General features: G+C 46.2%; 1 protein-coding gene across 5 annotated transcripts in view; it reads left to right on the forward strand.

Moving 5' to 3' along the window:
• Positions 1-4,374: 4,374 nt before the first annotated feature.
• The window catches only part of NFATC2 (nuclear factor of activated T cells 2), a 131,379-nt gene continuing 111,803 nt past the window's right edge, over positions 4,375-23,950 (forward strand). For 3 of the 5 annotated variants that reach the window (XM_059733141.1, XM_059733142.1, XM_059733143.1), the window contains exon 1: positions 4,375-4,783. In XM_059733141.1, the coding sequence (XP_059589124.1) occupies positions 4,720-4,783 (64 nt within the window). In that variant the 5' untranslated portion in view covers positions 4,375-4,719. Of the gene's footprint in view, positions 4,784-15,606; positions 16,053-23,950 lie in introns of those variants that run through there. The other 2 variants (XM_006266914.4, XM_006266916.4) reach the window with 2 other exon arrangements.

Raw genomic sequence — 23,950 nt, forward strand, 5'->3', positions numbered from 1 at the left:
ACTGTTTCCTTATCAGCAGTTATGTAAATTTAACCCTGTTTACTCAACACTTTCCTTGTGGGGAGGTGGGAAGAACAGGACGGTATAAAATTCCTTCCCCAGAAAATAACTGCAGGCAACACAATGATGACGCACTTGACTTCTCAGGGAACACCAGGGTGTTGCACAACAGGATATACAGTAGAACCCTCTGTTTACTCCAGACCCTGGAGATATTCCAGTGAAAACCCACATCGTTGGCCTCTGGATCTACCTGAATACAGACCTAATGGTCAAATCTAGCCGTCTGCCATGCCTTCTCATGTCTGTTCCTACAGTCTGTCTTTGTGATGGGTTCTGCAGTCCTTGTGTGAAGTCCAGCTCTACAGGAAGCAGAGTCCCTTGCCTGTCTCCAGGATCAGCAACCTCCTGTCCTGATGGAGACCTCATTAGCCCCTCAGCTAGATATTCAGCTCAGAGGGGTGAGCATCACTTAGAGCCAAAATTGCATCACTGAAACTAAGCATCTCTTCTATTGGGCTCAAGTCTTCACTCAAGGTTTATCACTGTATCACCATATCCATGCTTTTCTGTAACTGTGCATGAAAAGAGCTGCAAGAAGTATAAAATGATACTCTTGATGCAAGAGTCCAATCCTCTGCAGCTCATCATCTCTGAAGTATCTTCATTACATCCCTCTGCCTTGTTCCCATCTTCTTTCCAACCTTACCTGAAAACTTTTGCTGTCATGCTGTGAACTTTTCCTGGACTCTGCCTTTACATTTCTTTCTCCCTCTACTTGTGTGAGCACTCCAACAGGGTTTGAAGGTGCCATCTATTGTGCAAATGCATACGACAGAGTTATGTGATCATGATTTGAGCCTATTCATTGAATTGCAGGGGGCCTTCCCACTGGCCTTTATCCTCTGAGACTGGTTAAAGGTTGTTATTAGGTGCGTGAGTAATCACCAATGTCTTTCAGATCTACAGTCTATTTGGTAAATGTCATTCTATCAAACTCTCAACCCCAATGTTAATTAAGGAGCAAATTTTGCTGGAGATAATGAATCAGAATAATTAATGTGGCCTAGGCATAGACAGATCAGAGATTTTCAAAAATATGGCCCATGAGTCAATGCTTCAGGTCCCTGCAAGGACCCCCTGTGTATCAGCTGTCACCTGAAATCACTTTCTGACACCTTGGCTTGGGTTTGCCACTCACAGGAAAGGAGAGGTGCCATGTTCTGCTGGGGAAACTGGCATGGCAGTGAAGGGAAAGTATTTCGACTTGGAGGTGGCCCTCACCGGAAGAGGGAATGTCCTCATGAAGGAGGAATAAATAGCTCTCTCCCTTCTAAAAATAAAATCCCTTAGTGATACCAAAGTAAGAAAGCAAAGGAAAGAGGGAGGTATTTGGCCTTCCTTTTGAAAAGGAAGCTAAAAATAACTCCCTCTCTATAAAAATATCTCGTTTCTAAGGAAAGTCTCTACCCCCACCTTGAGCTCCGTACAGTTATATAACATGTGAACTATCCCCCTTCCCTCCATGGTCACTCACAAATCTCTGGTAGCAGAAGCCAGATGGAGAAAGGTTCCATCAGGAAAGTTTAACTCAGCTGCGGAGCTGGAGCCAATGGAGGACACAATTCTCTCGCTGAACTCTCCAAAAGCCTTGGAAATCTTACAGTTGTGTCATATGTTGGTTTGGGGAATGCTAGCATTACAGAGGCAGCCGCCAGGCCTGTTTTTTTTTTCTTCTTCTTCTTTTTTTTATTTTTTGCACTGAGTTTAATTTGGGTAGCAGGATTCAGCATTTTTAAGTTGGAAAAACCTGGTGCAAGGAGATATTTTAGGAAAACTCTGTCATGTGAACTAGCCAGAGCGGATCAAACTGAGCTATTAAAAGAAACAAAGTGTATTTTTAACCGGTCCAGACTGGGGAAGCCAACCTGTGTGCCATAACCACTGAGCTGTGACTGCTCCCCCGATTATAGCGCAGCGTGGGATGAGGCGAAGCTTTCCACCGGGGTAGCCCATTCTCCACTCACTCTGGGATACCCTTTGGCAGATCATTCCCTTCTGCCCTCATACACCCCAGCTGTTCCTTCCTCTCATCACATGCACTTGACTGCTCTCCTCTGATCACTGTCACCTCAACACCACCCAGCCCCTTCCATCACCCCCAACCCTGAGCCCCACTTTGATGAGCCTTCACACACACTTTCTCCAACTCCTCAAAGTTTGATGAACATCTCAGAGAAACCCTACCACAAGCAAGGAGGTAATCAATCCTGCAGCACGAGGACCAGGGCTGAGGGATCAGCTGAAGGCAATTACTTGCCGTGTCTTTGGAGACAGAACATGGTTAATTGCTGCATCACAGCAACTAGTGATCACAGAGCAAAAATCAAGGAGCCAGCACACCAATGTCCAATTCAGAGAGGCAACTGTGTTCTAGCCCTGAAATCACTTGCTGGAGGGGGAAGATAAATTGTCCCACAGATTTTCATAAGAGTTGTAAGAAAAGTAGACTATAACCTAAGCTGAACAGATAAATAAACTGTTATATGGGGGCAATTACTGGTTGCTAGAAATATTTCCATGACCCCACGTCCAACTGTCAAAGAAAGAGCAGATGCTAATGTTGTTGGAAGGCCCTGTGTCTGTATAATGCAGTATTTTGACATTGTCTTGCACTGTGGGGGTCAGAGAGGAGAGGGGCCCACAAGGATTGCGGGCACTGAGTATGTCTTCATTGCTGTGCCTTCCCCTTCAATCAGCTTTGAAAAGCAAGATGGATTCAGTGGCTCCTGCTGCAGCCACATTCAAGCTAAAATAACCACTTGCCCTGCACTGATGGTGAAACAAAATGCAAGAATTGACCAGAACAAGAAGTTGAAGGTCTCCATTGGGGGACCAGGAGACTCAACAGGAAATGGTTTTTAAGTCAGGATAAAGGTTGTAATCACCACCAACACCCACAGCCGCAATATCCGCCCATCTGGACCCCACCTGCAGACCAGGGCAGTCCCGAGCCCCTCATTTGGCAAGGATGTCATGCACCTTCATTTAAGGGAGGCAACGTGGACCCCAGCTGCTGGACAGCCCTGCTGACACTCATGCTCCCTGCTATGTGCTTCCAGGGTTCAATGGAAGTACGTTACATAACAGCCTCTTGGAGCTGAGGAAGGGACAGGGTATTTCCGCCTCCTCACGTCCAAAAATGACAGAGCCTAGGAAAGTGAGTTTCCCTGGCCGGCCTGCAGTTGCTAGCCTGCAAGACAACAAACTAGAGAAGCAGAAAGTTTGATTGGGATACCTCCTTTGAGCCGATTTGGGGACTGAGAGAGTGAAAAATGGAAATGTCCCGCCGGTGCCAGCCAGCTAGCTCTCCGTGCAGGAGAAGTCCAAGTCCATCTGCAAAGTGACTCACTCGCTGTTGCTACCCAAGATCCTGTCTGAGCTCGACAACAATTTCAGCTTAAAATGTAAATTTCAAGGCTTGACTGGCTTGTAGGAGAGCAGTGGGGGGAGCCAGCAGGGTCCACTTCATATCGCTGACCTCTTGATCTCTCCTGCAAACATGCCCCTGAGCCCTGGAAGACCCTAGAGAGGCTTCTTAACCCAGCAGTGAAAACCACGTTGTAAAACACCGTGGGGGTCACGACATCCTTGCCTTTATTTTCCTGTTGTCTTTGCCTTTATTTTCCTGTTTATCCCTCGCACGTGTAAACACAGGCGTTGTCTTGGTTTCAGAAGCTTCCTTGGCTATTTCACCCTTGCTGAGCTCCACGTGGATCAATGGAAATCCAGGGGGCTGCTTTTTTTTATTTCTCTCTCTCTCTCCTTCTAAATGGGTCTAAAAATAGAGACAGAGAGAGGCTTGTGAAATGACACTAGACAAATTTATGGACTGCTTTTTTTCTTCTTGCTGCCTAAAGAATCAAGCGAGTGGTAAGAAGGAGCTGTCTCCTCTTGCCAGCAATGAGATGGGTATGAATAGGGCGCTGGCCAAGTTCAGGGCTATAAATAAAAAAGATGGGGGGACTTGAGTTTTGCGAATGATTTATCCAGAGGGAAAAAAAGCAGGAGCAGCTCGCAGCGGCTCCCGCCAGGCAGAGGGGAAACGTGCACACAGGAGCCCTGCTGCCTCGCAGGGTTTTGCAGCGCCTGCAAGTTTTGTTTTAAAAACACACACTGGGATTTTTAACATCATCCATATTTCTTTCTCTCCCGCTCTCTAACTTTCTGCTCAACAATTAAGTGCTTGTGCTGCAGACTGAGAAAAGCCACAGAGCTGCCTTGGCCCGGAGCTGGGAGACGTCATGGATTCCTGAGTGTGAAGTTTGCAGGAAAGCCCTCAGTTTGGGAGATGGAGGCGATCCAGGGGTTTCCATGGCACTGGGATAAACAGGAGGAAACAGTGAGGGAATCCCGTTATTTTACAGCATTCAAAGACTATAAACACTCGGAGCAGGGAAGGAAGTGGCCTTTCCCTCTCTAGTAACCCACATCTCAGCGCAGAGAACTGCCTTCACTTCAGGAACACGCTCAGCCCCGGCCGGAGCCCTCTTTGCCCCTCCAGCCCCACGCCAGGCGGCAGCGGAAGGGGCTCCCTCTCCTCCAGCCCCAGCGCCTGAATATGGTTTAAAGGAGATTTTTTTCTTTTTTTTCCTTCCCCTGCCACTGATTTATTTATTTTTATTTTATTTTATTTTTTGTAATTATTTTTAAATCCTCATGCAGAGAGAAACTGCCTGCAGGCTGGTTCATTACCACCACATCATGAGGTCTATGGATCCAGGTAAGAGGCTTCTGCATTCCGTGCGTGTGCGTGTCTCGAGGCGGGCAGACGTCCACGTCCTGTCTGTCCATCCAGCTCCCTCCGTGCAGCTCCTTGCTAGGGGCCAGGTGACTCGCTGCCCGGCTGTGTCCCGGCTCGGGCTGGGCGAGGGGTGCTTTGCTGGCAGCCAGCTCCAGGCGGAGGGGACTTTCCTCTCCCAGCCCGAGCCCGCGCGAGGACCCTTGCCGCCCCGCCGCGGGCCAGCGGCTGGGGGCCGTCGGGCGGCAGGCAGAGGGGCTCGGGGCTGGGGAAGGGTTAAGGAGGAGGAGCCGGCGCTGCCCGCTGTCACACGCGGGGCTGGTGCGCATCGGTGCAGCGAGCCCGGTCCCGGGGGCTCCTGCCCGGGCTGTGTCCTGCAGCCAGCCCCGGGGAGGGGGGGGGGGTCCCACCTGCCTGCCCGCCCGCCCCCGCCCGCCCGCAGCACTGCTAGCAAGGCGCCCCCACCCCGAGCAGAGGCAGGTGAGCGAGCGGCTGTGTGCAGGCGCTGCCCGGGTGCGGGGGGCTCTTGCACGGCTCGGACGGGGCCGCCCGGGCGCGGCGCGGCGCGGCGCGGCGCTGGGGTGCCGCCGGGCAGCCCGGTCCCTTTCCCGGCTCCGGCGCAGCGCAGCGCAGCGCAGCCCGCCCCGGCTCCGCCCGCTCCCAGCCCCGCAGCGATGCCGGGAAGGCGGCACCAGCCCGCTCGTTGCAGGAGCTCTATCAAAGGCCTTTATGTGCAGGGAGATTGGTAGTGACGATGTGTTTTCTTTTGCCTCAGCAGCTCTGATGGCCCAGAGGACACCTGCCAAAACACACTCATTAACACTCCCGCCCTCAGGGGCTGATCCAGAGCTCATGAAAGTCTATGGAAAGCCTCCTATTGACTTTACTGGTCTTTTGGATCAGGTCCTTGCTGCTCTTTCCCCGCTCCCAGGCTCAAACACACAGGCCTGGCTTTCTCTGGCCATCAGTAGCTCCCCTGTCCTGCCCGTGCTGTTCCTTCACCCCCAGAAGTATTTGCATCCCTATCCCTCTTTCCTCTGGCTCATCCCAAAGCATGAACAGGCTGCAAAGCAACCGGGGGGAGGATGTGGAAGGCTCATTTCACCCCTCTCTACGGCCACCTGCTCTCTGAAATCAGCTCCTGGGCCACCGTACCTAAAAGCAAACGGCGCACCTGGGCTAGGAGCTAGTGAGGTTTCTTGCACCTCTGTCCTGGTTTTCCTGGGCAATTCTCTTCCCTTTGCCCATCAGCTTTGATGCGAGTGGTGGCTGTGGACAACCATCGGCCTGGCTGGGGAATTTGGAATGAAAACTGTGATGATATCTCTTGCTCCTAAAGCCATCTGAAAGATTTCTCAGGGTTGGGAAGTTGTCCCAGGGCAGTCACAGAGGTGAAATCTTTCAGGTGGCTTCAGGACCAAGAGATATCGTCACAGTTTTAATTCCAAATTCCCCAATCAGACCGATGCCCTGGTGGAAAGCGAGAGGTGAAATTAAGAGCTTGGGCTTTGCAGGTGCAGCTTTTGGAACCTGAATATACAAATTGCCAGTGCAGTAAATTACACAACACTTGAGCTTCTCACTTGGAGACCTTACCCCTAGGCCCAGGTCCTGCCCTCCTCCCACAGACAAAGCTCCCATTGAAGCCACTCCCACCCCTGGGAGGTGGGAGGAGAGGCTACTGCTTTGGTTGATTCACTCTAATCCTGCTACCTACAATTTTCCAGAGTAGCCTAAAAACTAAGAGCTATGCTAAGCCATCCCTAGACCTGTTATTCTGTAATATTGCAAAAAGCTCAAGGTACTTCTGGTGTACATTTTTTCCTTTGGGAGGGTTTCTGTATATTAGACATCAAGAGCACAGGATGCAGTAATACCATGAATGGAGAGCTTGTAAAAGGTACGGCAGTCATAGTTCTGGGCAAGGTCTTCTATGTATAGGGAGGCTCAGCAGGAACAGTGATAGTTTGCTTTTTGCCTAGTGACCGTGTCTCAGTCTAGAGCCCTCTCTCCAGGTGAGAGAGTGCTTTGGTGTATCCTTGCCTCCTTGACCCAAGTGTGCTAGCATGGGTGGAAATGCCAACAAGAGCAGTGCTGTCCTCAAGGTGGCTACCAGTCCACTAGGATGAGTCTGAGACCAGATCACCAAGCTTATTTCCTGTTAGTTGCCAAAGAGCCATCAGATGTGAATGACTTCAACCAAGAGACCCATTTCAGGTTCTTGGAGCCACCCAGTGTTGCCTGGTGGCACTATAGATTTGAAAAGGGCTTCACCCTTCTACCTGTGATAATGCCCTAAGGCAGTGGTTTTCAACCTTTTTTCATTTGCAGACCACTAAACAATTTCAAATGGAGGTGCAGATCCCTTTGGAAATTTAAAATGGAGATGCAGACCCTTTTGAATTGTAAGTGTGGGTATTTATTCACATACTTTTAACTGAGCACAGCCATCTTTCATGGATGCCTTAGACACAGTCTGCAGACCCCCTTGGGGGTCTGCAGACCCCAGGTTGAAATCCACTGCCCTAAAGAGAAAGTCTGCTGGATGGCTGAGTGCGAGCTGTGTGCCCTCTAGCAACTACCAATTCATTTTCCAAGTCTTTCCTACAGCAAAGAAATTGCATGCACAGATGTGGATGTGGCACTGTCATAACTAGGGCACTCTTTTATAACATTCAAATAGATATTTTGACTAACTGAAGAAATGTTTCATCATTCCCCCTTTGGATGGGTCAGGGATAATAATATCTTAGAAGTTCTTTTCCACTATTGGCTTAATTTTCTCTCTCTCTTTTTTTTTTAAACTCTGATATGTACATTCCATGGGTTTGCAGAACAGACTTGAGAACTTAATGGGAACATGGAGATTATGAGCAATTTTTCCACTGGCTTTTCTTGCCAAACCACTTTGAGACTGAAATTGGGGGTGATCTCTCTGACTCAAGCTGACCCTAAAATTGAATGCTTGTGTTTGTTTTCTTAAAGAATACAACAGATATAAGATTCCCCTTCCCCCTTTTCTTTTATAAGCTCCCTTTCTCCCTCCCCCCAAAAGTCATTTGTAGTCTGAACCCAATGGGCTCACTTTTAAGAGCTTAGAAAAACTCTGCTTGAAAGTTTAAGGCTTCTATTGAATTTTTAGTGCCTGACATGTACCCCATTAGAAATATCTGTTTTGTTTTGTTTTTTAATCATTGAAAAGTCTTTCTCTGTTTCTAAGCATTATATGTAGGTGCAGTACTTTTTATGTGGTCCTTTTCAATTTTGTATAGGCATATTGCAGGCCTTGTATTATTTTCTATATAACTGAGTATAAACTAAGGTTAACTTAGCCTGCCTGCCATAATCTTGCCATATTCAACACACTTCCAAGAAAATTGTCTAAAATTTGCTGCAGTTACATTTTTCAGGTTAATGATATTTAGGCAGAAATATAGGCAGAAATTGAACATGATGCTGTAGTGAATGATTGGTTTAGAGTAGACCACTACCAGAATTTAAATTTGATAAGCTCTTTGAACATCATTGTAATGGCAATTTATATGACATTAGAAAACTTCTTTTTCCCTTTCTTTTTGGAGTCCTACCCAGTGCATAGGTATTATAATACTTGCATACTTTTAAAATTTGTAAAGCAAAGCAAATCCTGCTAAAGTCAAATGCTGATCCAAGTACATGGAAAATGCCTCCTTCCATTCTCAAGTTCCCTGAAATGGTAATATCCACACAGTGTATTCCTAGTCATGCATTATGTTGAATTAGCTGCAAGGGGAGGTAGCTGTAATTTCTATTAAGGTTGACACGGAGAGATTTTTGCTTAAGCTCTTTAAACACACTTTTAGCTTATGAAAATGGCATTATTAAAAAAATACGAGGTCACTATAAGTCACGGGACCTCAACCTGAATATTGTGAACCTGTGTAGAGTGGTGACAACCATGGCTTTCTTATACTGGTCACTGAGAATGAGTCCCAACTGAATTAGTGAAGGGTCCCTGTATAGAGAAGGTAACTATTAAGATGTTCTGCAATGAGCGGAACCTAATATTTGGGCCAGAGCTAGATCTGAATTGTGTGGATTGGGCCATTTCTAAGGAAAAAAGAAAAATGCATTGGTGATGTCAGAATTGTTTCAGAGGCGCTCAGAGCTCTATGAAGGTGAAACACCTGGTTCTAAGAGGTATTATGATTCTGTGGGATCTATAGTCACCATATTTCTGTATTATAGGTAATATTTATGTATTATAGGTGTGAGCAGTAAGAATAAGCCCCATTTTATTCCTGTTGAGTGTAGCTGGTAAGTTAACAACATGGCCTAAGACAGGGTAAAAGTTTTGGTGTCCCTGATCTAAGCTAATCCCTATATTTCTCTACTGATGTTAGAACGCACCCCTCCCTGCTCTCTCCTCTCAGTGTATGGTAATGATTTACTAGTCTTTGAAATATTGGTGGAACGAGTTTAAAATGATATGGCTTTCTTGGAGCACAAATAGCTCTCATAGAAGTTAAGCCTAAACTGTCACTTATCTCTTAATGTGTTCACAAACGTGTTAGAAAGTAAAGGGTTAAGATAAAAGAGCAAAGTTAGAACATCTTCTTTACTGCTTTCTTGCCAACCTCTCCAGATCTTCATTGCAATGCTCACCCTTTCAGTGGAGAGGAGATTATGCAATCTTTATGCTGGTGCAGACTATTCCCTTTCTCTTTTGACTCATACTGATGATGCTGTCAAATCATATTCTATGTCTTGTTAGCCCACATAGTGCTAATTCAAGAGCATCACACACATTTCAGTTTCATTTTTTTTGTTAGCTACATTTCAGTAAGGGGCACAAGGCTAGAAGGGCATCACAACATCAAACAAACCTCCAGACTGCATTTTCCATTTTAAATTTTTTTCCGTCATTCAAATTTTTCAGGATGACACAGGTCTGGTTTGGCTTTCAGAGGAGGGCAAAGGAAGAAGGCAGGGAGGCTAAAAGAAAATGCCTTCATGTGAAATGTTTATTCTTTACCAACAATAGTTGATCTTTGTTAAAATTGCAATGTTGAGAACTTGTTGGACAACAGCAGGCAGTGCTTTCTGTTTGGGTGAGCCAGTTTGTATATGGTTATTTAGACGGTCCTGTGTTAGCTTGTAATTGTGTACACATGGAGTTGGCAAGCCCTCTTCAACGATAGTATAAACTGTAATGCCCAAAGTTAAAAGGGATCATGACAAAATATTTAACAAAACCAGAAGCGACTTTCTGGAGCGTCTCATGAACAAAATGCTGAAAAAGAAGCCAACAATGCAAAACAAAGGCAAGCACTTTTAAGATTTTTTTAAATCAAGGCCTTTTTCAAATGATGCATCAGAATCTGCTAGTAGCAAAAGTTCATCCAAACAAAATATTAGGGAAGGGATTCAAACCCACATCCCAGAAGAGTGGCCTAACTACCACACCATAGGTTTAACTGATCATGATTTTTAAATGTATAATAAGTTGGCTATAAAAAGAAACATCCTACACCCTGGGGTTCAGGGATCAGAACGTAGGATCTCCACATCCCCTCAAGGTGAAGGCCCAACCTGATGAGTCTATGTCTCTGTTGTAGCCCCTTTTCCCAGCCCCAGGAATCTTGCATTCTGTCTGTATACTAGTGCGTCTGCAAAAGGACAGGTGGACAGGACTGGTGGCTAAGGCATTCTTTCAGGCTGAGGAGATCCCTGAACCCAGACCCCCTCCTAGCTCAGTGAGACCTCTGAATTCCCTTGAGCCAAGAATGGAGGAGGTCTGGGTTCCATGACCTCAATCAGAAATGACTGAAACCTGCATCTCTAATGTGCTATCATCCCCATTAACATAAAGAAATTCAGAGCCCTGATCCTCAAAGGTGCTTAACTACCTTTGAAAAAAAATCTTGCTGTGATTTGCTCAAGGTTACACTAAAATGCTGCAGAATAGCAGGGCATTGGATCTAGAGCTCTCATGTCCCAAAGAAGCCTCACCACCAGGGTAAAGCAGGACTGATTCCATTTTATATTTAACAAAATGGAAATAACCCCAGCGTGCAGGGACTGGAATGCAGGCATCTCCTCGGGAAATGCTCAAACTATGGGGGCTACTAAGTCAAGCTCTAGTATTGTAACCTGGGAGGAGGCTGTGAGGCACCAGCCCCCAGGGCACCAATTCAGCAGGATACCAGACTGGCAGCCCCCAGGGAGTCTGTGCTGCTGCTGCCATTGCAAGAAGCAGCCTGTGTTCGAGGGGCTTGTGCTGAGGCAGCAGCAGCTTGAGCTGTCACCACCACTGTCATTGCGGCTGCCACCGCATCCCCTGCCCATGGAAGTAAGCACTCACTCCATCCCTGCCTCCACCCAGGACACCTCATTTGAAGTCAGGCTTCTTCTTGTCCTCTCTCTCTCTCTCTTTTTTTTTTACATTTCTAAATGCATGGTGGCACAATAGCACAAGTGAGGAGTTTCTCCCGCATGCACCCCCCTCCAACCAAACCTAGCCTGGTGGTTAGACCACTCTACTGTGAGTGGGCACGCCTGTGTCCTGTGAGAACAGAGCTGAAGGTTTGAATCTGCTCCGAACACCTCTCTAGAAAGCAGGAGGCTGAGGTTTAATGACCTCCTCACACACGCTGAGGGCTACGAAGTTAGACTTCTGTAGTGGAGCTTTGTGGGGACAAGCATGGCACCTCTCAGGAGAGAGCCCTAAACACTAGGCTAAAGTTGGACTGATAATGCATTTTACATTAATCAGTCTTGGGCTTCAATAAACAAGAAATAACCCTGGGATGCAGAAATCAGAAACTAGGACTCCTTTACCCCCAACCCTAATGTGGATGCTCAAACAATTAAGACTTCCTGTTGTGTTCATGCTTCCTGATCCTTTGGATCTTGCAATCCTCTGTAGGGGGTGCACAGATCCAAGAGGGGTGGACAGTGCCCTTCACCTGGCATAGCCTACAACCCACTATTTGGGCATGCAAGTTGTTGTTTTGCCTCTCCCCAGAACCTTGATATGGGAACCAGTGGACCTGGGCTTCCACTGAGGAAATCTTTTTGCCTAGGTCTCTGCCTCCTGGGTGAGTGATTTAAGCCCCTTCAGAGTGCAGATGGGAAAACTCAGAGTTGAACCTAGGTGGAGAGTGACTACTCGATTGTGTGGGCTCTTCAGGGGAGACCTCTCTCCCTCTTCTTAGAGTTGTGTGCTTTGCATGGAAAATATTTAGACCAGAGAGAAAGGGGTTTTCCGCTTGTCATTACATTACTGGTGAGACAACTCAACCAGGATGTGGGGGGACCAGGCTGAATTCCTTTTTCTGCTTAAGAGGACTCCAACCCACAGCCCCTACTTTCCAGGAGCCTGCAGTGGTGTTTCAGGAAGGAACCTTCATTGTACTCCTCTTCAAGCGCTTGCATTTTGATTTAAGGAAGGCAGGGTAGATATGCACCTTTACAGACTGTCTACATAAGATATATCTATAGAGAGAGAGAGAGCACAAGCTTTCATGAACCCAAGTTCACTTCATCAGATACTGTGAAATTAGTTAACCTTAGCTGGCTTATAAAGGTGCATTGCTGCCCTGCCTTCTGACCAACTTCAAACATGGCTAGCTACCTCTTTCTGATTTAAAGGGTCATAAGATCCTAGAGAGAAGGAGGCCCACCTTTTCCCAATAGCTTAGCAGTGAGTTAATTCACCCAGAACATAGACTACCCAGCTTGAATTCTCTTTTTCTATCTGAGGGGATTTAAACCATATCTTGTCCCATCTTCTAAGAGATTGCCCTAACTACCAGGCTAAACTGGGATGTGGGCACACTTTGGACCTGAGTGATCTAGGACGCAATGTGTGAGGCACTTTGCTTACTGAGGCAGCACATTTCCATGCAGCCTCCCGTACCAAGATGTGGCCCAACCTGCAATAAAGACCTGGTGACCTTGAGGCAAAAAGCTTTATAAACATTTTCCTAAACCATTTTTTAAACTATCTAATTCCTTAGATATTATGATGATATATATTTTAGGTCCTCAAATACAGCAGCAGAAATTATTTGGAACCACATTGGGTGACAGTAACAGACACAAGATCTTCAGTCTGTCTTTAGATGTTTTCCAAGGTGGCCTCATTTTCTAACCCCACTAACCAAGACCACTAACCACAGAAATGATATAGATCCACAAGGCTTCAGACCCGTTTTTTCAAGGGGCGGGGAGGGGGCTGACTTGAGCACCAGCATATATTCTAGGAAATCAGACCCCAAAACAAAGGAGACAGAGACTGTAGTATTAGAGGCTACATCCCCTGCCATAGAGATTTTTAAATGTAGTTCCAAGCTTGACCAGAAAAAGGGCATTGGATCCTCCTCAAGGTAGCCCAGCACCACCAACAAAGACACTTATAGAAAGAAAGAGGCATCACACTCGACTGAAAGATGAAAACACAGGACCAAATAGCCTTGCCCTGTTTTTCACGCACGCATAAAGCTGTGTGCTGACAAAGTGGAAACCCAGTAAATTGCCTTTCCTGGTTGTTTTGGCAGTATGTGCAAAAGAAAGTTCAAGTAGCTTTGTCCAAGGAAGCTATTGTATTACTATGTATACTTTGCACTAATGAAATATAATATTGCCCTTTTAGTCTCTGTTGGATAAAATACAGTACCAACTGCAGTGAAGTTGGTCATGAAATTGAGGACTATAACTCCAGACTAGTTTTCCCTTCTCTTTTTAATTGCATCAGGTAGTGGATCTCTCTGTTACATGATGCTCCTAACTAGTCATCTGTTTATGTAAATATTGGATTTGTGTGTGTATTCACAGCAATAGGACATGCAAACTCAATGCATAAAATCACCTGCCTTTTTGAAAACTTGCATTGAAATATCCCATGGCATTTTCTGGAGACTAGGAATGTCAACAGATTCCCTAGGCCACATCCCTAGTGGAGAAGTCTGCTACTGCATTCCTTATCTTTGTCATATATTTAAGGCTTTAGGGTTTTATACTAAAGATTTAGAGGGGTGGGGGGAAGGGGAAATTGTTGCCTGAGGAGCAGATGTTCATGTAGACCTTACTGGACAATTATCACATAGTTCCCTGTGATTATGGGGGACTGGACTTGCCCCATATTGTTTCTTCCGGTCTTATTCTTGTTTCATGTCAGGCAGTATTGTAGAGACTTCTGGTTCCCTGAGAAACACCTCCCATGCTCAAACCTAGTAACTGCTGTACCTCGGCAGCAGAGAAAGGTGCTAGATAAAAGTAATACATACAGCTTTCAAGCTGTTATTATTTGTGGTTGATGGAGGCTACCATGTGTGAGCTGATTTCCAAACACAGAAGGTGACATGGCTTCTGCTCCAGGGGTCTAAAGTCTGAAAATAATGACAAATCAAAGTGGAAGGACAGAGCACAAAGGAATGACATGCCACAGGGTGGCAGGCTATATGTTATGATAATAACAGGAAGGAGGACAATCCAGTGGTTAGAGCGTCAAGTTAACATTTGGGAGATCTGGATCCAGTGCCCTGCTATCCTGCAGCGTTTCCATGTAATCTTGAGCAAATCTCAGCAAGATTTTTTTCAAAGGTAGTTAAGCACCTTTGAGGATCAGGGCTCTGAATTTCTTTGTGTTAATGGGGATAATAGCACATCCCAACATATCACAGGGGTGGTGAGAGGATAAATGCTCTAACAATGGTGAGCAGTCAGCTCTTCTGATAATGAGGACCCTCTAAGTAGCTAGGATAGGTAATGTGAAGTTACAATATAAATAGTAGAGGCATAGATAATCCTAAATCACTCCACAGCCCTGTTATTACAGTTATAAGAAGGCACTGCGGCAGAGGTGGGTCTTTAGGAGAGAACTGAAGCAGCAGTGGGTACGGTAGTAACCTCGTGGACTTGCTCTAAAAGCAGGCTGCATGAGTGGAGGCAATGTGGAGATGGTTACTGGGGAAGCAGGCCAGTGGCATCTGGACACTGACATCGCTGACAGTGTGGTTGGCTAGCAGGAAGTGCAGAAAGAGACTTGGGTGATCTGTTTGGGAGATACCTTTCATGGGCAGAGGATGAGGAGAATAGAGGCCTTGTACAGGAAGGACTTCAAATTCCTCTGTTCTGAAAGGTTCGCAGGGAGGGCCTGATCCAGAAACCTTGCACAGGTTGTGCGTCTGAGTTGGAGAGAAAGTCCAGTTGATTGTAGTTAAAAGGAGAGAGCAGATGGTGAGAACTGCAGGAACAGTGACAGGACAGGGGGGCAAAGCATGGCCTGGCTGGGGGCATAGGGGAGCCTCCAGACCACACCAGTAACAGTGCCATCACAGGGGCTCTGGCAGGGGAGTTTTGTTGGACACAGGAAAAGCTTCTGGCAGAAGGAGAGAGGCTGCTCCTTGCACCAGCCAGGCTCCGGGCGTCCTGCTGCTCTCCGGAGATTTCTGCCTACCCCTCAGGACCTGCCCAACCGGCCTCCCCTCGCCCTGCAGACTGCCTCCGAGCACCAGCTCCTCGCATCCCTTGCAGGTGTTTCATTTTCCCTTTTCTATCCCCCAATTTGTTCCTTTCCTTGCCCCCTCTTCATGTCTCCCACCGCAGTTTGAAGCCAGGCAAACACCCCTGTGCGCTTTGCCAGTGCTTTGCTCCCTGCACCGCGCAGCACTGCCCGCTCCCGCACGGCTCCGCCGGGGCTCCCCGTCCGGGCTGCGGGGCATCGCCCCCCGGCTGCCGGCGAGGACTCCCGCTCCTCCTCCCCGGGGCAGGACCCGCCTCCCGGCTGCAGGTGGCTGCTGCGAGCAGGAAGTCGCCCTGTTCCTCTTGCTCCTTTCGCGCTCCGGCCGTCGAGCTCGCGTGCGCGCGGGGCGGGCACCGCCGCCGGCGCCTCTCCATCCCCGCCGGCCCAGCCCGGCCCGGCCCGGACTCGCCTTTCGCAGCGCAGCAGCCGCAGGACCCGGGGGAGATTTCTTGACACCTGTTTTTTTGCGGTTCTTGTTTGTCTGCTGCTTCCCCCGCCGCCCTCGCGCAGCTCTCGGTCTCCGAGCGGGACCGGAGCGTTGCTCGCAGCCTCCCCCGGGCCCGCTCGCCACCTGGGCTGGGACGCGGCCGGGGGCGCAAATGAGTGCCAGGCAGAAGGAGCCGGAGTTTGAGCCCCCGCCGGGGGGCGAGGAGCCCGGGCCCGAGCCCCAGCCCGGTGTCAGCTCCGAGGAAGAGTTCGACTTCTCCACCTTGTTCGAATACGATTATTTGAAGCCCATAGAAGGTTTGTGGCCCGTGTCCCTTCACCAAGCACCCAGCAGCTCGGCTCGGGGCCAAGCCGTCGCCTCTGGACGTGGCGCTGCGATGGGCAGCAGGGTCCCGGGGGGGCTGCGATTGCTCCCTCCACTTGTTCGCTGCCCTTCTCCCTAGGAGGGCGGCAGGGAAACGCTCCATGCAGCTCCTGGGTAGCTGCCAGGACCAGGTTCCCACAGCTGGACTTTGCTTTCTTTGTCCGGCACCTGCTGCTGGGCACCTGCCCCTTGGCTCCCTTTCTGGCGGGGGTACCTGGGACCCTCCGCACTGAGTCGCCCGACGGTTTTCTGGTTCATTGTTTTCACTTCTGGCCGGTGCAGGAGGAGGGGGGTCAGCCTGGGGTTCATAGACATTAGGTTGAAACACTTGTGTGGTGTTGAATGGCTTCAGCGGTCGAGTTTCCCTCTTGGTGGCCCCGATCCTGCAGACCTGGCCGTGTGCTTGGCTTGGGTAGCCACATGGCAGAGTTAGCATGTGCTAACTGAACGGGACCTATCAGTCACGCTGCACCGGCCTGAGCAATCACGCGTGCACCTCTGCTGAAGGGTCTTAGGTCTGGTGTGTTTTGGTTGGAAAAGTTTGAACCCTGGTTCTTTTCTCTTTTTTTTTTTTTTTTTTTTGAACCTGTATTGCTCATTAGCCTTGTGATTGACTGTATCTGGTGTCTTGAGGGACTGAAGGCAAGGTGGGATTCTCCTACAGTTGACAAAACGCTTGGCCTGTGAACATCCCGCTCTTGTGCAAGAGCCTGCACAGAGCTAGCGAGTCCTGCTCTGCTCCTTGCCACTGCCACCCTCGTGGCCTAGGCTGTTTTGCAAGGTGGACAAAAACAAACCCCCCAAACAGCAGTCAGCAGGACTGCCTGACCGAACAAATTACTGCATCAAAGGAATATGTAGGGTTAAACTTGGATGGAGCTCCCCCCCAACCTGTGATCAGCCTTGAGTTTTGAGCGGTTATGTCTTTTTTAGTTCTAAGCTTTACAATTTGGGTCCATTCAGTTGAGACTCTTCTCTTTCTTCCTGCTAGGGTGTATAAACCTGAGTTGCTGGAAAGATTTAGTGACAAGTCTGACTATGTGCCCTTTATTTAAGCTGCCTGTTGACCAGCCTTGGCCTCACACGAGGAATATGCTGGTTCTGTAGTCCATCAGTGAAATGCTATCAATGCAGTGTTTCTGCCTCCTGACGTACTAAATAAGCCTAAAACACAGATGAGGCATGGAAGATGGAGGGAGGAATGACTTAGATCTTGTTTCCAAGATGCTTGGTTTTTGTGGGGGCTGTTAAGAAATTTACTTTTATTCAAGGGATTTGAAGAGAAAGGAGGTACTGCCATGGGTGGCTGGACTGGGACAGCATCCCAAGCAGTGTCTTTAGAGAAGAACGTGGCACAATAGGCATTAGGTCTGGCATTAGCACAGGCACAAGGAAAATAAGCCAAACAGGATGGTTAATATAGCCTGGTGTTTCATAAAGCCATTCACTTCTTAATCTCCATACAAATGAAAACTTACTAGAGAAGATTGGAGAATGCAAAAAGCAATCAGTTTAATGAAAAACACTACAGTTCAGTGAAGTCTTCAGTTCTGTTTTCATTCATTTCTTTACAAGAGAGGCTACTGCTGCAGAGTCTTTAGTGGGAAGTTCCACAGGATATTGTAGTATGTAGGTGGGGACAGCAAGCCCCATCTTCTCAACCGCATTAATGCTGAGCAGCATATGCTTGTAAAGAGATGCAACTTCCTTTTAGAGCCTGCTTTCCCCACATTTGAATGACTGGAAACCATAATTACTATTAATTTTGTTTGTTCCAAAGATGGAAATAATTAGCACAAGAAAGATCACAACAAAATTCTAGCATTGTAATCCAGAGAACATTCCCAGTCTTTGAAAAGACACCATTAAGACTCTGATGTATACTGGATTGCTTACAGTGACCTTTAATGTACAAAAGATTAAAGTGTGTTTACAAGAGAACAGAAAACTGTAAATTTAAAGGGAGAGAAAATGCTTTAATCCATATGCTGGTGGTAAATGAACATGGTGGTTCTTGTGAGACTTTGGCCACATCTGAACTGGAACCAGGAAAGCAAATTCCTTTCAGTGTGGGATTCACAGCAGAACCCAAACCAGAGAGGTGTCTTCGGGCCCTAGGATTTGCATCTAGTTCCTTTATTTAAAGAAATTGTGGATATGAAGCACTGGTTTGACTAGAGGGTTCCTCCCACCATTGAGAACCAACCCTATAATGAGAAAGCTCTGGAAACACACTGAACAGGCTATATCTCTCTCTTCCTCCCTATAAGGAAATAAATGACAATTTCAGATTTCAGGACTGAAGTGTGTAGGAAGTTTGTTTTAGATAAATGAAAAAAAAATACTTTGACTAGATGGTGTCCTTTCTAAGCCCGTGTTTTAAATGTAATATCTATATCACAATTTGTTGCCATGGAAGAGGAAGGAATATCCTTATTGAAAGCAGTTGGCAGTCACCAGTGCTTACATGTGCCTGAGACAACAGGAACATGGACTGCTATAAAAGCAAAAGGTGAAAAAAGGGTAAATAAAAATCCGACAGTCAATATTATTAATATTAAATTTTCAACTCTCAGCCAACTGTTGACATAGGCAGGAGGGTTGTAAAATGGTGCCACTTTCCACTTGCCTTTTACATTTAGCTTTGATGCCCAGGTTTTCACTAGTTATCTTCTGAGGATTTTAAAACTATAAAAATGTCAGCTTTTAATGGGCAGAACGTAAAGGTCTGCTCGTATAGGCTGGGACTTTTGAAAAGTAGATGTCTTGTGCTTTCATGTACCATGAGAAATCTTAAGACTTCTTCTTGTTTTTATTCCCTTATGAGATGCACCCCAGCAGTGCCGTGAGGGTTTCTTAGTGCTGTTCTGATTTTTACCTAATTTCAAACCTGAATGAGAGACCTCCTCTTCTGTGGCTCAAAGGAAATGATGCTGTCTTGAAAATGGATGTACCAAATCTCATCCTATCCAAGACCACCACTCTCTTCTGAGGGATTGCAAGCCCTCATTCTGCAGAGCATAAACTGGCTCCTAAGCAATTGGAATCAGGACAGACCTTCCCCTACAAACATGTTATACTATGTTGTAAGGGCCCTTGCAGCTTATTCTACAAAATCTTTTTTTTTTTCTGGGCAGCACAAACTACTGAACTAGATGGACTAACTTTCATGATGGAGAATGTCTTCTAAATATAGTTGGGGGGTCTGATGTCCCTTGTCTTCCCCCTTGATGTCAGGAGAGTGCTGAAGAAGGCAGTTGGGTGGTTTAAATATTAAATTTACTTCGCCGGTTTTTGTGTGTAGCTTTTCTTAAAGTCTTCTTTGAATTAAATGCTAGTGGTGCTATTTTAAGCAAGCCAGGATCTAGGGAGTTTGTCCAGCTGCCAGGGGCTTCTTTGCGCTTTTGGATATATGAAACATATTCCCATCTTCTTGATTATGGTAGCACAAAAAGAGGATCAGGGCCCTGTTGTGGTGTGGGTGCTGTTCAACCTAGTTACAGAGAAAGCAGTCCTTGTTCAGGAGCTTGCAGCTTTCCTTTTAGGATGCAAAGCAGGTGTGTGAAGCAGATAAAAGCCCTGGAGGTATGGGGTTTGGATATGCAGGAAAAAGTACAAGTTTGGCTTCTTAGTTGGACCTTTGAGGCTTGTACATACAATTTTGCAATCAATCTCATCGCTCAAAAACAGCCTTCAACAGGTTCATTGTCTGCATAGTTATCTCCCTGCAAGATAAAAAAAGGTTTGAGAGATTTAGGTTGTTTTTAGTTTAAAGAAGACAGCTGAAGGGAGATAAAGTCTTCAAATGTGTAAAAGTTTACTGCAAAGGGTAAAGTTAGTTAAACTCTTCTCCATGTCCACCAGGAACAGGATTTGGCTAATGGGCTTAAATTGCTAGACTTGATCTAACCTAAATCTGAGGCGTGCTAAACATTGGACCAGATTACACTGGAGGCTGTGGAATTTGTATCACTGAAGGTTTCCCAGGGCAGGCTAACTACCCCGGACACACATTTATCTACGGAGAGTTAATCCTGCCTTGGGTCAAGAGGATGGATTAGGTGATCTCAAGGTGCCTTCCAGCTCTGCAATCTGTGATTTTAAAAGGAGACACAGTGAGCTTTCATGCCCTTTTGCTGTTTTCATGAAGAGAGTGACTGTAGCAGTATAGGGCTGCTGCTCTAACTCTTTCTTTCCTGCTCAAAATCCTGCCACTTGTCATCCCTGTACAATTTCGGCTTCTTTTTTCTCTTTCATCCAGTAACAGTGATATACCTTTGTCACAGCACAATGTACAGTACCCCATTTGCTGTAGCTCAAACCTGTATTACACAGTACAGATGTAAGCAGGGGAGGGATCAGTCCTAAGGAAAAATCCTCTCCACTAGCTTGCACAGAGCTGCGCTAGCATCTGATATGGGCCCTTCATCCCCTTGTGGGGTGGGGCAGAGTAATGTTGCCACTTCTTGGACCATCTGTTGGAGATACTCTGCAGTCTTGGTAGCCTCTGTGAATGCAAGGGAAAAGCAGATGGCCTGCCCAGTCCATTGAGAAACAACCTCTCCTCTGTCCCGTCCCCACTTCCCCTCCCGTCGGGAGGCAGACGGGATTTGCAAAAACAAACTTCTGTGATACTCAAGCAGGGGAGCTGGGACATTGTCTGGGCTTCTGTCTTCCTGGAGCAGATTACAAAAAACAGACAGGGTCCTAGGGAAACAGGCAACACTGCATTTGCTTTAAAAAAAAAAAGGGGGTGGGGGGGGAGGATTTCCAGTCCAGTTCTAGCTGAAATTTAAAGACAAAATTCCCCTTCGTTTCACTGAGAGCTAAACTGAGTCTGAACCAAGTGCTTTAAATTCTTAGAGGGAGAGCTGCTGCTTCGCACCAACCTTCACCTCTTTCATCAGACAGTAAAGACACAATGCTGCGTTTGTAACATCACAATCATTTCTATGGCAACAGACTGTGATGTCACAAACATGCAGCCTCGGACAGTGATTTCATTACATCTTTGAAGCTAAGCAGGGCTGGGATCTGGACGGGAGACCTCCAAGAATAACTAAAGTACTGAAGGAAGTCATGCTGATGATTCAGTGAATGGCAGCCTTCCCTCTGAGTCACTGGTCAGCCAGTGCACCAGCTTGGTGCTAGGGAGTTCACTGTACTGCCGGAGATGCCATTTCTTACATGAGCCATAATACTGAGACCGAGGCCATTTTTGGTCATTGAGCATCTCCTGGCACTCTTTACAAGAGCTGAGGTTTTCTGACTAGTCCCTCAGCCACATTCCAATGACACTGCCTCCTCTACTGATAATTTGCTATGTAGGTTAAACTAAAGATATTTTCCATATTTTGCTCCAAGAAGTGGTACGCATAGAGTTGTTGGCCTGCTCTGTTCCACCCATGTTAGTGGTGGGTGAGCAATCCTCGTAGATGCACGCTGCCAAGGGATTTGGAACATTTGCTGAGGAGTGTTCTTCATCTAAGTTCATTTTGGTGTCTGTTCTTCTGTATGAATTTTTCTGCTTGATCTTTTAGTGAGTATGAAGGGCAGGGATGAAAGTGCTGGTTAATATACAAAAACTTCAGGGCACAAAGAGAATATGTAAACTAGTGTCCATTAATATTGCTTTCTTTAATACTCAATTAGACATGAATGCTCATGTTTAAAAAGTAAGCTAATCTTAAAAACCTGAGAAAGGAGAGATCTGCTTCTTGTTAGTAGCACTTCAAAAATTACTCAACTATTAAGGTTTATTTCCTTTCCCCCAGACACTCAAAATATACCTGGATTCTTTCAAAAGTACCATTTGACAAGCAGAGCTAGAAATTTGGGACTGACAGTTGTCACCATTCACATCGTGCTAGCATCTGTCCATCAATGGCATTAATGCCTTGGTATTTATGGTATAGGCCATATATGTCTTCAGTGAGGAACTGAACAAAACATGTAGTTACTATAGTGTGCACTGATGTGAGATTGTTCATCTCAGAGAGCCCTTCCAGGATTATTGAGATGTTGTAGAAGTCTTTGTTTCTGGAGTCACAATGTTGGGGCTGATTTTGTATTTCCCCTCTTGCTTGCACCAGTGTAGATTGGGAGTAATTCTTTTGAAATCAATGGAAGGCGTGTTCTGCAAAAATGTAAAGGGAGGGGTATGAGTTCTTGTATGATGTGATGCTGGGAGCAGTCTCTAGGACTGATGCCACACAGCTTGGGTTATCAGCCCGACTGTCTGTTTCTGTGCATGCCAGAGCTCTGATATCTGAGATCAAGAACGTGCATGTTTATCCAGCTCAAGGTTCAGTTAGTTCCCATTTGGTATCTCTATGAAAAGCCATGTGCTGTGAGGAAATAAATTAATTGCTAACAGGAGCCTAAAGAAATCTGCAAGCTGGACTTCATGATTTGTCTGTGGTTCTGTCCCATAGTAATTCTGGGTAGGGGCAGAAAGTTTCCCTTAATTCCTGGGCTTCAAAAAGTGCCTGCCAAATTATTGTTTAAATGCAGCATCCTATAGGCTGTGCAAAATGTTCAGAACAAAAAGCAGAACTAGGAAAAGCGAGTTCCCCTCCTCCCCACACCCCACATACAATGTTTCACAATCTTAAAAATTAGCCCATTTTGCCAACTCAATGCATTTTTTTTTTATTATTTTTTTTTTTTTACTGGGAGAATGCGGCTACTTCCAAATGGGAAAATGATCAGCATTGCTAGTTTAGAGATGGCTTGTGCAGAACTGCCCTGGCATTAACTCTCTCGAGCATCAGGGCAGTTTTTAAAGTAAGAAGGGTGTGAAATGAAATGAAACGCCCCCTGAGATGAAATGGCCACGTTCCTTCCCCACACAGCTTTTGCAGAAGAGAAGCTTTCACTTTTTTTAGCAACTGCCAAGTTTCATATGAAATGCTAGTCTATTGTGGGGAGTGCTGTCCATGACTGAATAGGCAAATGAGGAGGAACAACCATTAAATATTTTAATGAAAAGATATCTGCCTGCAGTACTGACTGCTTTCTGCCCTTGGGGTGAATTAAGAGGGCAAATTAACCTGTAATTAGAAAATAATATCAACTACTGGCTGCCAAGCACATCATCACCACCGCAAATGTGCCATGCCACTCTCATTGGAAGACACATTTGAAAATATTTGTATTTTTTCAGTTGTGTTTAATGAACAAGTATTGCTCAGCTTTTAAGAGTCATTTGTAGTGAATCTATAACAGCACTGGGGTTTATATGTATGAGTGCATGTGTACAAGATATGGGGCCCTGCTTTCACTAGCAGGGATGCTTATCAGGAACAACTTCACAGATGCTGGCGGGGGGAGGCTGATTGATGAGTGCCTGTGGGATTAGAATTGTATCTCTTGCCATTAGAGTTCAGTATTGGCCCAGAACTGAAAAGAAGTAGGGCTGTGCTTTGTAATCCAGCGCTTACCCTCCTTCAGTTGAATAAAATGGCAATTATTTAAGCATCTAGATTTTTCAAAGGAGTAAAAATTGGGTGATTGAACCTTTTTCTCTCTTGTCAACACGTTATAATCCCTAGTTGGCCAAAATACTCCTTGATTTGAATCAAAAAACCTGAATAAGTATTGGTTTGGATCTCTTTACTGCTTTAATTTTTAACTATTAACTGTGCAGTCATTTTCTCATTGCTGATGCTGCCTTCTTTGCATTTTGCTTGCATAGTTGGTTGAGGTGATGTGAAACCAAGCAAACTGCTACACTAAAAATCAGTTTGGTGTGTAAATTGTATTACACTTTGGTTTCATGAAGCACATTTGATCTGGATTTTTGTCATGTAAGAAAATTAAATCTCCACAG

The sequence above is a fragment of the Alligator mississippiensis genome, chromosome 9, assembly GCF_030867095.1.
Source record: "Alligator mississippiensis isolate rAllMis1 chromosome 9, rAllMis1, whole genome shotgun sequence".
Classification (NCBI taxonomy): Eukaryota; Metazoa; Chordata; order Crocodylia; family Alligatoridae; genus Alligator; species Alligator mississippiensis.